Source organism: Homalodisca vitripennis, unplaced genomic scaffold, assembly GCF_021130785.1.
Source record: "Homalodisca vitripennis isolate AUS2020 unplaced genomic scaffold, UT_GWSS_2.1 ScUCBcl_1433;HRSCAF=5060, whole genome shotgun sequence".
In the NCBI taxonomy this organism is placed as follows: domain Eukaryota; kingdom Metazoa; phylum Arthropoda; class Insecta; order Hemiptera; family Cicadellidae; genus Homalodisca; species Homalodisca vitripennis.
The window spans coordinates 76277-93377 of NW_025777574.1; the positions used below are offsets into that span (position 1 = coordinate 76277).

Here is a 17101-nt window from a genome sequence, read left to right on the forward strand (position 1 = left end):
ATCTTCAAACTCATACCCATATCCTGAATTTACTGAATAATTTATATATTTTTCATCGGTGTTTGCGATCAAATCAACATTTCCATATTGTTTAGCCAATTCTTTTATGTACAAATGAGTATCGTAACATGACATATTGTGGCAGAAAACTGGAATATTCTGAGGAAATTTGAGATTCAAGTTACAAGATAAATGAGCTGAACCTCTAAATTTACCTGTTAAATGACAATGATCTCGTACTTTTTTTCTTGTTTGATTATCAAAACCCTCACATTCACAAATATGGCAAAGATTTGAATTTTGATATGCAATTTCTTCTTCTTCGGTCAATTTCATAGGTATTTTATTCTTAGAATTATACTTTTTAGCTATGTATTTCGATAATTTATTAAGTTCTTCAAACAATTTTGCAGGAACATTTGGCAAATCTTCTTCATTTTTTGCTCGATAACATATCGGCTTGTACATACGATTGGTCACATTAGACACTAAGTATAGAGTAAAACCATATGGAATGTGCTTCTGAATCTTGGTTGTGATCGATTTTTGCGGATTGTTTTTGCATGTGGGAATCTTCTCTAATATGCTTTCAAAATCCATATAAATAACGTAAGGATGAGAAAATTTCTTTTGATAATTAATAAATGTTGTTGTTTGACCTGGAAACGGCATAATTGGCTTACAAACTTCGTGATTTTTACAAATTTCTAAATGGTCTGTTAAATCTCCAGATTTGTAGAAATGGCTTAAACATCTTCTGCATAGAAATTTTTTATTTTTACACTTAGATAACTGAGAAAATACAAGTTTGTTTAAATCTGTTATCAAAACATAATGAGATTTTTCATCTTGTTTTACATACAATAAATTGATTTCTAATTTGGCGTCATAAACTTCTGAAATTTGCAACGGAACAATATTGAGTTTTTCATCAAAACTATAGACATTTACAGACATTTTCGGATAATTATACTTTGCTTTACTGCTTCGTTTTTCAAAAAATTGTATATCTTTTAAAGACATTGGATACTCGAAACCTGAAAATATCTCGTCATTTACAAATTTTTCATATTGTTTTGATCTTTCGCAGTCTCTTTCGGGTTTTTCAATAGCACATCGGATAGAATAAATAAAGCAATAATCATCTTTATTTTTGATATTTATACAAGCTTTCTTATCTTTGATTTTCTTTGGTAAATCGATATATGATCCTGCGTTCATAAATTCGTGTTTATTAAGGCTCAAAATCAGTTGTTTACAGCGTTTTAATGTCCATCCAGAACCTCGATTTGGATGATTTGTCTGTTCTCGATGTGTTAATTTATTAAATTGTTTAGAAATAAAGTCGTTTACAGCAAAGATCTCGTCTGCTTTTATAGTAAAGTACATTGGACAAGTTTGTGTTTCACCGTTCACTAAAGTACGTTCGTATTCGCATTCTAAAGAGAGATAGCCCTTCATATTTTTAACGGTTTCTTGAAATTTTTCGATTAAACTTTTAATTTCTGGACGCAAAATAGAAAGATATTTGTAAATTGACATGAAATTTTCATTTAAATTCGTTAAAATGTATTGCTTGAAAAGACCATGGATAGAGGATAAAACTTCGACATCAATGATATTTTCTGGTTTCTCATTAAGCGTTTTGTCAATTTCTTCGATCATTTCAGACTTAGTTTTATCGTTTGTTTCAATGAACAATTTTTCAGCGATTGATTGAATTTTTTCATCTTTAAATAGATTGAGATCTTTTTTAATTTCCTTAAAATTTTTCTTTAGTTCACGCAATTTTTCTATATTGTACATCTTTTCATGATCGACAATTTGATTTTCTTTAGCCCAATTCCTCAAATAATTTAGTTCTTTCTCATAAAGTTCTTTGTTTTTTAGATGATTCTTCGAATTATAATGCCGAGTAAAGTGATGTTCAAAAACATCTTTTTTGCAGTATGGGCACTCTATCTTTTTTCCGCTCCATTTAAATAGGGAAAATTTGAATGTGCCAAGTTTTACTATTTAGTGAAATATCTTTTTATTAAGCTGAAAAATAGCAATAATTCAGTAGATTTCTAAGGATTTTTATCAAAATTTGATAAAAATCAGCACAATTTATGGTTAAACAGCCTTTGATTCTTCTATTTAAAGAAGAAAAATTTGTTTAACTAACACTTTGAAAAGTGGAGAATTTTACTAGAATTTTACACAAATCAGCACAAATTGTAGTAAAACAGCTGTAGATTCTTCTATTTATTATAGAAAAATCTGTAAACTAAGACTTAAAATTATTGAAAAAATAGTATAGTTATAGTAATAAAAGTACTTTTATTACTATATTGGTTTGTAGGGGGTAATTTAAATTCTATAATACTATTTTTTCAATATTTTTTTCTTTAACTTTTCCAAGATTTTTCATTAAGATTTTAATATATTTACAACAGAATTTTCGAGAAATATCGTTCACATTATCAACTTTAAAGCTAAAAATTCGCAATAATTAGAGAAATTCAGTAGATTTTCAGGATTTTTAAAAAAAACTCTAGTATATGCACCTTAAGAGCTGTGGTTTTGACCCTAAAAAACCGTGTTTTTAGGGTCAAAACCCCGGTTTTTTGTGTATTTTGGAAGTATAGTTTTGATTTTTCACCTTAAAAGTGTAGAAGTATTAATTTTTTTCTATGTAAATGGCGCTGTTACAAGAGTTGAATAAGGTTGGTGATTTAAAGTTCAAAGAATACAAGAGATTAATAGAATTAGAAGAAAATAAGAAATACAAAATTTTGAATCTGGAGAAAATGAAAGATAAATTCGGGTTTACAATAATTGCCGAGTTGGAAGATTATAAAGTACACTTACCGAACAGATTTTTGACTGTTTTGGATGAAAAAAAGATTAAAGAATTGAATAAAAATGAAAAATTACACTTGGTTGTTACTGGAAAGAAGACTATTAAAGATAAAGACTGTGTTACAATTAACTTCGTGGAATAAAGATTTCGAAGATTTCTGGATTTTTTCATTAAAACAGCTTATAAATGTAGAAGCCTACAATGAACAGTAAAACAGCTATAGATTCGGTTATTTTCCATTCGTGGTTTCCTGTTAGATTTCTTAGATTTGTTTATGGTTCAATGGACAGTATTTTACATTGATTTTCTGACTGTCCCAAAAGTGAGCCAGAATCGGCATATTCATATCTACTTATATATATATATATATATTACATGATTTTTACTCTTGTGGCTCTTTAAAAAAACGCGCTTTATGATAGGCTAATCTACACTATATATATATATTAATATATATATATATATATATTAAACACATATTATCATTACTATAATTAATATCATTGTTATTGCTATATTTCAAAGTGTCTTAGGTGTATGAGAAGTTGTTATATAGTTAATTACTATTCAAAATAACTAAAAATAAACTTTAAGTTCTACATTTTTCCAGTATACTTGTGTCCCAGTTTTAGGAGGGTATTTTATACTCGGTGTGTCAGCTTCTTCTTGAATTAATATTCTATGTACACATCCGTCTGAAGGGGCTTGGTTTTGGTTTAGGAATGCGTAGAAGTAAAAATTACAAAGGATTTACTCATGATATTGTTTTAGAATTCTATTAAATAAACGAATGCAATATAGGCTAGTTGAAAATTATTAAATGTGTTAGTAAATTAATCCTTGAAATACGACTATGATTCTTCAAACAAATATTTTTGGATCTGATTGTTTTATACAGGGCGTAAAAAGGGTGTGTGCTTCCGTCGTCTTAGTAAAATTATGCTAGATTCTATGTCAAAGTTACATAAGACCATACTATGATTATAAGAGTCATCTCATTGCCAGTGCTCGGTAAAATGTCCATATTAAGAGATTGATTGTATTAGTTTATTAGTGAGCTACATGCAGTGTTTCAATTAATGCCCACACAAAACTAATGTCGTGATTTCAAAGAACAATAAACTCAAAAGCCTCCAAATTTCATGTGTCATAACTATTTTAATTCTGGGTGTATTTTTTTCATGTAAGCAAGAATAAAAACCAGGTATATTAAAATGGCCTTAGGTTACTTTATATTTAAAACCTAAAGATTACTAATAATTATTAATGCAAGCGTATGCAATTTAATGTTGTGGAATCAAATTATAGGCAATGGGACGACTCTTATACTCTTAGTATGGTCTTATGTAACCTAAAAAAAATAAGATTATTCCAGGAAGACACTACAACAATATACATAATTCGGCTCCTCACCCGTTTCTTGTACAAAGAGATAAGGTAACCAGAAATAGCTTTCCCTGACCAAAGGGCAGACAGGTCGTTGACTTATTGGAAAAGATTGAACTTCGTTGTTGCGATCATTGAAGCATATGACAGGTGACACGGAAGGTAAATAGAACAAAGTCAAAGCGGCCTGCCATAAATTGTATTGTCTGCTAACGACGTTATTATGAGAGTCACCTCTACCCCGACCAAGGCCTTATGTTGGAAATCCCCACCCTTACTGACTCTCTTTCCTTTCCACAAGGAATAGTTAAATTATTTAGTAAAAAACCACATGTAATCATCTTGAACTATTTAATTCCTAATTACAACTAACGGATTTTCACTAATGGAATAAGTACTTTATTTTGTTACTATGTTAAATATATTATAAACAAATTGTACACACTGTATTTAATATAATTCACTCACGGAGAGACTAGAAATTTAAAAATGGGTTTAGAACATTAGTTAACATTTAGAAGACATAAAAGTATCTAAAATATACATACAATTTCGGGTTGGTTACAAAATATTTGACCCGAAGTCGTTTTACCGATTATAATGATGTCTGATTTATTTATTCGTTTCCACTCCAAATAAGAGAAAAACTAATTAAATATAGTACAAGTTACGGAAAAAATCAGGTAAATAGAAAAAGAAAATTATATTTCATATAATACAATAGTAGCCTACATTGAAAGAGATTCTAAAATGAAATACGTTTTATGCAAACATTGTTTTATGTCAACCCAACCATGTTTTTAATTAATACATCCTCATTCTGTTTACAATTATAAGCTTGAAAACAGTGAAAAATGTATATAACTAGTTGGAATTTAAAATTATCTTTATAAATTAAAATTTTTTCCAGTTTTCTTAAGTCTTTTATCAGCATTTTCAATATAAGTAATTAATTCAAAGAAATAGCCTATTGAACAATTATAAAATTATTATAGCACATTAGAAACGAATAGACCCCATGTATCACATTCAGTCTTTTATCCTCATGCCTTTTTGGGCAATACGTGTAAAACCAATGATTTAATCATACTTATTTTTAAAGTTTACTGATTAATTAATTGTATAAAATTGTACTAAAATCTATAAGTAACGTAATAAAATATATAAAATAGTAAATTTTCATTTTCAAACTCATTATTGGCCCACTACCTACTACCAGTTCATAGCTATTTACCCAATCCTCATTTTTACTTTTACTTACCAGCAGTTATAAAACCCAATCCTTGTAGCCAGTAACATTATTTTGTGATTGTCATACACTAAGATTGTCAATGGTTATATATTAGCAGTAAAACCACTAGATATTAAAGCTCTCTAAACTTAAAACTTGGTTTATAAGTTTTTTTTTTAATTTATACCAATAATCAGAAAACCTCTCATTGTACTTAGTCCTAAAATATTTTGCATTTGCCGAGTGACGGAGTAATCAACATGTAAGGTAAGAGGTAAGGGCCATACCATGTCGGGGTCCACAATGAAGGACCTTAGGAATTATACTTCTTTCATCCTATCTCCTTACAAGGAAAGCTTTGTACCTGCGCATCTACAGTCATAGCAGGGAGTTATACCAACTCCAACACTCATCCTACCCTGTAGGCCTATCAATATAAGCTTAGGCCCCAATGTCTCAACATTTTCGACATTTTCTGCAGCCAGTGTAGGTTTGACTGTAACGTATAAACCATCCAGAGGTTAAACATTCCTGGGGAAGCAATTAATGTTCTCTTGATTCAAGGTAGATCTGTATTGTAATTCCAAAGAACAGCCAGCCCGGCAATTATTTCGTTACTTTTGTTTAAAGTTTACATAAATTCAGCAAATAAAAGAGGAAGTACCCTACCGAGTGTAGGCTTCAATGGTCCTATGTATGGACGTGTAGAAATGAAGATTCATACAAAATGTAATGTTTTAAGTAGAATATTTTTGGAAATACCTTCCGGATGGTTAGGAACTGTCGTGTCACAATCCTTCAGAACTGGTTACAGAACGTTATAACGGAAAATTAAACGTTTCACTGAAAATCCTGTAAAACATGACAGCCTAGACAAGTACTGGTACAAGTGCGATAGTTAGAATAATGAGATAACCACGATTGAATATAATGGAATTATTGTAATCTGGCTTACTTGCTAATCTTATCCTCCTTCTGATCTTAACTTCTATCGCTGGATATTTTATTCATATAAAGCATTTTATAACCATTTAATAACAAGGGTTTAGTAATTTTAGTGATCTGTAATTTTTTTATCTGATTTTAAAACCAACGATGTAATATTGTTTCTGCATTAAGTTAATATTAATATCAATATTATTAATTAAATTCTGGATCCAACTGTCTTTTAGTAGTTTCAATATGCCATACTTGTTTAGTTTATAATATTGAACCCAAAATAAAGTAAAGATTCCATTATTCAATATTTTAATTCCTAATTTTTATTTTTTATAATACTCACTAATATGTCATCATTATTCACACTGTATAAAGAAATATCGGATGTACGCAGAGAGACGTAACAAAATGAAGATGGCGTTTCAATGTAATAGAACTGTTAGCCAGGATTACTCTACTGCTGTCGGCAACTCTATGTAACGGTTCCACAACTGGAACGGCTTGGCGTACGTCTGTTACTTAGGCTATTCGTATTATATATGACTAAAGTTAAAATATGAAGTGATCTTATTCTCAAAAGAAATAAATAATATTTACATTTGTTGAAACTATTTAAGAACTGGTAGTATTTAAAGAAAAGTGTTGTTAATTTGAAAATCCTTATATTATAAAGTGTTCAAACATTGAGTACATTATACACAGGGTTCAAAGAAAACAACATAGTTTATGGAATAGCATTTTTATTACTTAACATTTTCAAAATTGATGCTCCTCTCTTTTACAAATAATACATTGTTAATTAATAAGAGACTATGCTGATACATTTCTTTGTCAAAACAATTTATGAACAAATATGATCTAAAATAAACGAATATTAATATATATATATAAATGTTCGTGTGTTCATGTTTTGTGTGTAAATGCACAAATACTGAATTACAGATATTTAACATATCGGGTAATGTTCAATATATACATACATAAATCCTACAGGTACCAATAAAATATTGCAAAGGCAAATTACTTACTACATATTAAAGAGATATAATAGACATGTCTTTAGCCAGAATGTTTGTTTTGTAGCAAATAATATATAAATATTACGTAGGCCTATATTTCAACGTAATTCCTAATGCAAATTTTTTAGTGTATTAGCAATATAACTAGTTTATTTCTACAAACACTACTGGAATATTAAAAAATTACACTTAGAGCTTACAAGTGTAATACTGGTAACTAAAAAAAGTGTAACTAAAACAAATTTCAAGCTGTCACATCGACCAACAGGTTACCACATTTTTATTATATTATAGGTCTACAGGTCGTCTTTAATTGACAGCTAAAAGGGGTTAAGTCTACTAATTTATTTACAAAAAGTTACTAGAATATGACTGTCCAATCACAATTTACACACAGAACACCGAACAACTTTGGTTGGTAAATTAAAGATCTAAACAGAAGAATATATTGCAATATGATTTAATTATAGTAACAAAGATTTTTTAGATATATATACATACACACATAGTGAATTAAAATAATAATAAGTCTGCACATATTTCATCAACAAGATGTAAAAACATCTGTCTTTATCATAAGATCATAACAATCGACTAAATTAGTAATAGACCTATAATTTTTACAAACATGTTCTATATACAATATTTACACTTCATTCACGTTCAGGTTACACTACTTTCTTTCGCTGATGTACGCATCTAATTCTGCATCTAACTCTGCAGCAGTTGGGACTTTGTTTTTCACTGTTCGTCCGTCACCTCTTCTCTCGCCTCGACCGTTTCTTCTGAAACCTACAACATGATATATGAAACATGAGCGAACTGCTGTGGATGCAATTTGAATTAACTTCAATGTAAGTTTTATAATTTGTACAATTTAATTTACTTATAATAAATGTTTAATTAAATGATATCACAGAATGTGTTCGTAAAAGGTCCCCTAACTTTATTTTAGAATTTCATGAACTTTCAGAATACGTTTATTAGAACTGATTCATTCCATTGCCTTCTGCTAAAAATGAACGTGACATACATTAAAGAAAATAAAGTTGCGAGTTATGAAACAAAAGTTTATAAATTTAACTCAATTAGTATAAGAACCTATTAACACGTGTTAATAAATTTGTTCTCATTGTCCTCTGGGAACAGTGACTCGTATTACTCCAGGCTAATTTGGGCATTTAAAAAAGTCTCTTTCTTCTTTCTAAAATTTAAGTGAAAACATGTATATTTTTTTTAAGAGATAAAAATTTTCAGTATGTAATATATAAAGTGAGAGACCGCGAGAGAGAGAGAGAGAGAGAGAGAGAGAGAGAGAGAGAGAAGAGAGAGAGAGAGAGAGATATGGAGAATGAGTGAGTGAGGGGGAAAAGACTTCCCATGTTTAAACGGACCAACAAATTAGCTAAGTAAAAACTAATAATTTGTTTACGAATTTATCTATTGCCATTTTTGTTTATTTCTAAACACAGCCGATTTAAATTTTAAGGACAACGTAAAACTTTTTCTCCTTAAAAAAAATGTTTTATAATTTCCCCCTACAATTGCACATCACTTGATTTCATAAATAAACATAACGTCAGTATAAGAGTCGTCTGGTGGACCTTTAAACAGATAAAAGTTTAAGTACTATATGAAACATAGCGGAAACATGTAACGTTTACACTAGACAGTTATAAAAAGACTTTTTTACAAGTATGCCTGTTACAGAAGTTGAGTGGTAGACTAATTATTTTTTTTGTTATTTAATTATTATTTATTATTATTTTATTTTTATTATTATTTTTATTTAGCTATATTACTTATAGTTTTCAATACAACTAATAGGGTTACTAATGTTTATTTGGATGCAAATAAGGTGTTCTCAACAGTGCAAAATATACGAAAACCTATCTCATCGTATTGGTACGGAAAACCAGCAGTTAAAAGTAAAACAGTTTTTATACTAATGTTACTCACCTCTTCCAGTAACTCGGTGGCCAAAACCTCTAGCACTAGGTCCGCGGGTAAAGCCTTCGCTGACTCGGTTGGCTTGCTGGATCGCAACTTCAACATCAGACGTAGTCAATTCAATTTGCATTGGCCGACCTGTAAATAAACACCATAAATACATTCGCAATAGAGTGAAACATTTGATGATTACGAATACCACAACTTTAAGACAGAGGAAGTATACTGGAAAAATACACAAACCATTTGACGAAAAATAACTGTGATATACTAAAGAACATTAAAAAGTAATTGACTAAATTTGATGCTAAATAACTGTTTTGCCTCACATTATTTTTAAATTATGTAAAAATTAAGTATAATTTAGTTATTGTGTTACTAGTGCACATTCAAATAATTAAAAGGAGCAAGAGGATAAATCTAAATCCTCTAAACATAAGTATTTCATTAAACCTAACGATGACAAATAATTGACTCCTTTTCATTTTATTCCCAATTCGTTGTAACAATGAACTAACTGTTATACATACTGAACTCACCATCTAGAGGAACCCTGTTGTACTGTTTCATAGCCCTGACAGCATCTGCTTTTCGGTCAAATACGACGTAAGCCGAGCCCATGGAGCGACCAGACTTTTCATAGTTCACCGTTGCACTGCGTATAGGACCAAATTCTGAGAAGAGCACCTGGAAAAGGTAAAAAGGATACACTGTTAGGATATTACATTATTATAAAGCACGGTTTGGAGGATAAAAATATGTCTCCCTACTTTTCAAAGGGGGTCAGATGGAATTCATTATAATTTTTCAATATGCAACACCTATGTTGTTACATGTCATCTTAAAGATAAGTTCAAAACAAACACAGTGAAATAAACAAAATATCTTTTTTATGATCATAAAAAAAGTTATGGGCAAATAACCCTTTAAATCTAAGGGTGTAAATTAAGTCCTTATACGTCCGGATGTATTCCAAACGGATTGAGATATTAATGTGCAACTTTCACTATACTATAATATTACTTTTTTGATTTTGTAAGATAAAATAATATATTTTATCCTCTTTTTTAAATGTAGTAGAAGGGTGTAACATATAAGTTAAAAATCCGTACAACGATCTTAACAAAAGTTAAGGGCAAATAACAACTTACATTACAGTATTATCTAGGAAAAATACAACTGCTAATATAAATATTTACACCAGAAACATTAGATACTACGTAAATGGGTAACCTGAATCCCTCAAAAACTAACTAAATATATCACGTATGTAATGTTAGATGTGCACAAGACATTAAAATTTTGCAATGAGATTATTTTGTTTGCTGTATTTGGCAAATAACTTTTGCTAGAAACGGCACTGATATGTTTTCTTTGTGTCACTCTGATTCTATTAAATATATACCTTTAATATGACATATCACAAGATAGGGTCTGCAGTTAAAAATTTTAAGCAACCCCCTCTAACCCCATTAAAGAAGGGGACAAAACAAGTTTACCCACCTAAAGCTCAAAAAAAGTATTTTAATACGTATGATGATGTTTCACATCTATAAATCAATACGTTAGGAAAATATCCAGGCGTACCAGGACTTAACTTCAAAGTACAAATGTATGTGGTATTTAGATAAATCTACTATGACTCATTTACTTTGACAAGAGTACAAGAAACTTAATGACACTGAAATGTCTCATGTACCAAAATATACCAATGAGTACTTTACCTAGCCCTTGAATAATGAAATTTGACTTAAAATTTTACATGTACATTAATTTGAATACATTTTTTCTTAGGTGTGACCATTATACTTTCTCTTACCTGTATGTCTGAACTTAATACTCCATAGTCCAGGTTTGAGACGACCAGTTTTGTAGGACCACCTGTTATGCTTAGACCTCCTGATCTCCTCCTCTTGTTGAGAGCCGGGCCATCATAGAGATCATGCTGCCAGCGGCTGTTGATATCGCCATGAGGCTGAAATAATTACACTATTTTTTTAAAATTTTTATAATCACTTAAATATAAAATAGGCCAAAGTTTAATTGTTCTGTAGAGATAACCACAACTAGTTTCTTACACCTCGGTAAAAAAGTACCTGTACATATACCTGTAGTATTACAATATATATAATCTTCTTAACTATTAAAAAGTACTCATGGCCTATTTTACAGTATGTACTGTGGATCTCTGTACTTTCTGCCACTAGTATAAAATTGTTTTACTTTTATCATACTTATATTTATAGTTTTACTTGAAACTTTGAACTTTAATGATTTAATAACTAACGTTCACCATGGAGCAGTTCGTAGTCCTTTAAATTGGTTTTGTCAAGGTAACTTTCCACCATTTATTACGAAGAAAAGCTTTAACAAGAAATATGCTAAGTATATCTATTTGTGAAAAACTTAATAATCATTATATTTAAAATTTAGTTAACAGATTTAAGTGTACTCGTTGAGCTAAATAACAAAGTTTATTGATATAGAACAACTATATTTAGGTAAAACTTTATGCGCTTATGATTACATTATTATATATATACATATATATATATATATGTGTGTGTGTGTGTTTGTATATATTTGATTTTATTTTATTTTAATAAACATTGAAATACAAACAGTAGCCTACTTGCTTCGCCGGGACTCGAACCCGGATCTCTCACTTGCCAGGTGAATGTGTTACAAGAGGGAGTGGGAAGGTGTTGGATTCAATGTTTATTTAAATAACATTTGGCTATTGCCAATTATACAAATTATATATATATATATGTGTGTGTGTGTGTGTGTGTGTGTGTGTGTTCGGCCTAGGCTATTCTATATTGTCATAATACTTAGAAACAAATGTTTTACACATGTAAGTTGTAATAATTGACTTAATTTATAAAATAAGAGTTGTAAACTAAGAAAGAAAACAAATTATGTCCACCATAACTGAAGTAATTTATATTATTAAATTAAAACCAAGGCATGTTTAGGTTTTTTCAAGGTCCATTATCGAATGCTTAAAGTTCAAGTTTTTTTATTTACGTATTTAAACCTACCCTTTTTTATTCATACCTAAAAATTAAAATTTTATCAATTTATAAGAAATTTGTAATTTATTAAAAAACAATACTTTGCTTTCTGAACAAAATTAAGTAAAATTTAAAATATACACTACAATACTCACATCTTGCCCAGTTAGAAGTGAGCAACTGTTTTTATGTAATAGTGGTAGAGATTTGGCCCAGATAGACGCACTTTTCGACGGTACCAAAGTCAAAAATAAAACAATCAATTTCACTATTCCCTATTCCCTTTGACCCTTTGACCAATCACAGTTTTATAATTCTAAAAAAATTAGTAACATTTTGTTGTTTATATTAAACATATTGATATGTATTATTAATATAAATTCAGGTTTTAAATTAATACATTTTAATTTCGAATTATGTTTAGAGAAAAACAAACTAAAAATTCTATAAAATACCGAATAACAAGTGTAGGCCCGTCATTAAAGTCTATCTCAGAACTGAATAATCAACACCCCCTACTATGTTATTTTGGGTTCCCTATCATAAAAATAATAAAGTTATGTCCAGGTGTAGGCTTCAATAAGTCAAAACTATTAAAATCTAGCTAATACCTTTACTAATATATATCAACTAAAATTTTTAAATATATTATAAGTTACTAGTTTAAGAAATCTTATGTTGACAAAAGTATACATTGTCCTAAAATAATTTCCAATCATAGACACAGTAGTCTCAGCCTAATAAGTTAAATACTAAATAAACCCAATGTTACAAACAACACTAATTTTTCTTTAAATTTCAATAAAGGATATAACAATATATATAAACATACAAAGAAAACAACAATAATTTCAAATTATAAAGTTGACCAAACATACTTAGAGTGGTCTTCCAAGTAATGCTAAATTTAAAGTGAGATACCTTTAATCTCAATCGCTAAGGAAACTAAATTATTAAATTATTTTAAATTTCTGATAACCTGAACAACTGGCTTTAGTAACTAGTGTTGTATAGACACTTAAAATACATAGGTACATATTGTACTAGCATATCTTAAATTAGAAACCAGGTATTCAAGTAACTATTATAATTGAAAGACCAAGTTATATTATAGTGATACCTCTACTTAACCCCCATAAAAATTGGGTTTAGTCCCCGAAACTACTCTTTAAAGATAACATTTATTCTATCCCTACAAAAAAAGACTGGACATTAGAATTTGTAGGGAATTCTAGTAATTTATATTTCTTCAATAAGCTATAGCATAACAATTGTACTTACTCGAGAATAGGGAACTCTCTTCGATGAATCAAATCTGACTCTCCTGCTTCTCATGGGTCCACCACCATCTCTGGCATTGCTTTGGGTTGCTCTACCCTGAGGAAAACCTCCACGTTCACGACTTCTTCTTGTAGAGTCCTTTACTTCCTTGCTCTGATTAATTATATCGTCTAAACTCATTTCTAACTTATCCGTCATGATGAACTAAGTACCGCTCTCCTACACACAATAACGAATAAAGTGCTTGGAAAGTATTAGTTATGCTCAAAACAAGCTTTAATTTGAGAATATTAAAACGCACTCAGATGTAATTATTGTTCAAATCACTCGCTAATATAATCAAAATTAAATTGTACAGATGTTCAATAACAAACCAGAGGCTCCCGATGTTACTTAGGCGACTGTCAAACAACGAATGAACTGAATGAAGGAAACGCAGCTGAGTGGAGGGGGGTGCCCAGAAGAGAAGGTGGCGCGCGCATCGCTGCCGTGACATCACGATAAGAGCAAACCAGTTTTCCCCCTCCAGCATGCACACGGGCATCTGTGGTGGCGGGTAAAAATGACACTGTATCAAATCTGTATTTTGTACAAAATTTATAGACAATGATTGCAAATGATAGACTACCACATTATAAATATTTAATGTCTATTAATGAAATAATTTTTTAAAGTATAAAATTATTACTCAAAACATAAAAATACACTTCTATGAATAGTATTACATTGTATATGAATTGTAAAAAAGGCTACGTTTTTTATTATTGCCTGTAAAATAAATTAAAACGGTGGTACTGCACGTATATACTAATATTATATTGAATATTACACAAAAATAATAATAACGCAGGTTAAATTCATAATAGGTTTCTATTATTAGAATGTACTAAAAATACAAATAAATAAAAAGGTATGACTAAACAAGTTTTTTTTGGATTTGTCGTTACAGTCGTTTAAGAAGTTTATAAAGTTGTATTCTAAAGTAAATTTTTTATCAAACACTGTACAAATCTTTTTATGTACTTTGAAAAGAATTATCATTGGAATATAAAACTGACTGGTTAATAATACAAGTTGTTTGTTCATAACTAAATAATCTAAATAGTGTTTATTTAAGTAAAACCGACGTTATTTAGACAAAATTAAAAATGTTACCTAATATTTACTACAGTTATTATCGGAAATTGGAAGATTTTTCTTTGTATGTTTATATCAACCAGCTATAAATTGTACGATGGAATAGGGGGGAAAATTGTTAATAGACCCCTTCTACAACTATTTGTTTTTGTAATTGTAAAAGTATATCAGTCAAGGGTCGTTGCTTCAAATCGATATTTTGAAAACCTTGTGTCTATGTTGTTATCACAGCTGCCTTTTAGCGAGATAGGATCTGGTAAAATCTGGAATTTGGTCTAGTAAACTATTTCACAAAATTTAATGCCGTGATTCTAAAGCGTATAACATCGATACGGTTTCAGGAAAAGGGTGGAAATAAGGAATCAACTGAAAACACAAGTAATGCGTTCAAACTTGTCATGCTATTCTGTGATCACATTGAGAATAATACAGTCTAAGGTAAAGTTTTCTAGTAATAAAGTTTATATAAATAATGCTACATATTTTTATTTCTCTAAGTACAATATTATTGAACTCTAATGAAACTAATACTTTTACAAATTATTCACGCAACAAAGTATATATCAGCATATATTGAGCAATTGTTGAAATCCACAAACAGAATTTGATATAGACCAATAATTTGATTTTGGTCGTATTAAAATCCGCAATTTAAGTTCAAATTATTTTAAGTAGGTGAACATTCCCTGAAATTTGGACATGACAGCTCTGCTATAAATTCCTCCAGATTACTGTTTAACTTTGTACCCACACTTGACTTGCTAGTTATGCCCGGTGGATTCCTGGAAGGCCGCGGAGCGGTAACCACAGAAGAACAATACACCCTGAGGAGCCGCTGCCGCTTTGTCTGGCTACCTAGATCTCCAGGTACTCGATCTTTACCTAAAGGGATGGATGTCTGGTTATAGGCTTAAAAACTTGTTATAGGATAAAATTTCATTTATTTTAATAAGCATCACATTGATATTTTCACAATATTGAAATGTTTATTGTACAAATTATCAACGAAGTTACAATTGTATTTTTCCTGTGGATTCCTTAAAAGATTATTATTGAAAAGTGTTGTCTTTAATTTAAGTTTATGACAGATACTAATGTCATAAACTTAATCAGGGCTCTGTGGTGTAATGGTAGCACATTCACCCGGCAAGTGAGAGATCCGGGAACGAGTCCCGGCGAAGCAAGTACTTTTTGGGATTCATTGTTTATTGAAAATAAATTAGGCTATTGCCACTTATACAAAGTTAATGAATGTAAACAAGTCATTTGACAGGTATTTGGTTTTCCGAGCATATGTTAGTTTGGTTATTTAAACACATATGTAAAAGAAACAGCCAAATAGCCTACTAAATAATTGAATCGTAAAAAGTGAGGGCTCTGTGGTATAATGGTAGCACATTCACCCGGCAAGTGAGAGATCCGGGAACAAGTCCCGGCGAAGCAAGTACTTTTTGTGATTCAATGTTTATTGAAATTAAATTAGGCTATTGCCACTTACACAAATTCAATGAAAATATATATATATATTTAATTTTATCTTATTATATATATATACCTAAACTTCTGACCACAATCTTGGGTGACTTGAGCCGCTAATGAAAATATAACATGTTAAAATTTATGGTATTAAATATATATGTCTTCGTATAAAGGAAAAATTAAATTTGTTAACATCAAATAGGCCTATGTAACATAAATACATTATAGTGAAATATAAACCAATTGGTGTCGTAAGAAATCAAAAAATAACGGGACGGTAACATTTCCATGTGAATCGATGTCCCTCTGGGTAGGTAGCCGAATCGGGCTTGATGTGGTTGAATTAAGAAAAGAGTTTTAAAAAATAAGAAAAAGCAATCAATTATACACTTTTGTTGGAATGTAATTATTGATAATTGATTATTCTAATGGCAAATGCTACGGGTATATCCCATCGTAATATTGTTTAAAGAGAAGGAAAAGGTTAATAACCCTTTTCAAATAATATCCTAAATCACAGTGTGTTAAATAAGGAAAACCGCTCACATGTTGTTATTTTGAATATAGTTTAATCATCACTATATTTTTAATTTTCATTCCAGTGTTACATTTTTAAAATGAATATCTAAATAAGAAAGAAAATTTTATATTTCAAAATTTTTACACCTCATTGGTTGAAAGTCTAAGTATGGGAAATGTCTATACTTATGTTATTCTTTCTTAGTAATAAATGTTTTATACATTTTCTAAAATCATAATTCATCATTTTAGTTTTCATAGATACTTTTAATACATTGAAAACAAAACTAAACCAATT

General features: G+C 29.8%; 1 protein-coding gene across 1 annotated transcript; it reads right to left on the reverse strand.

Moving 5' to 3' along the window:
* Positions 1 to 8093: 8093 nt before the first annotated feature.
* LOC124371451 (THO complex subunit 4-like) lies at positions 8094 to 13866 on the reverse strand. Its single transcript, XM_046829779.1, has 5 exons — positions 13669 to 13866; positions 11190 to 11345; positions 9910 to 10057; positions 9380 to 9508; positions 8094 to 8212 (listed from the first exon to the last, which is right to left on the reverse strand). Exons 1-5 carry the CDS (start codon positions 13864 to 13866, stop codon positions 8094 to 8096), a joined length of 750 nt encoding a protein of 249 aa, XP_046685735.1.
* Positions 13867 to 17101: the final 3235 nt, after the last annotated feature.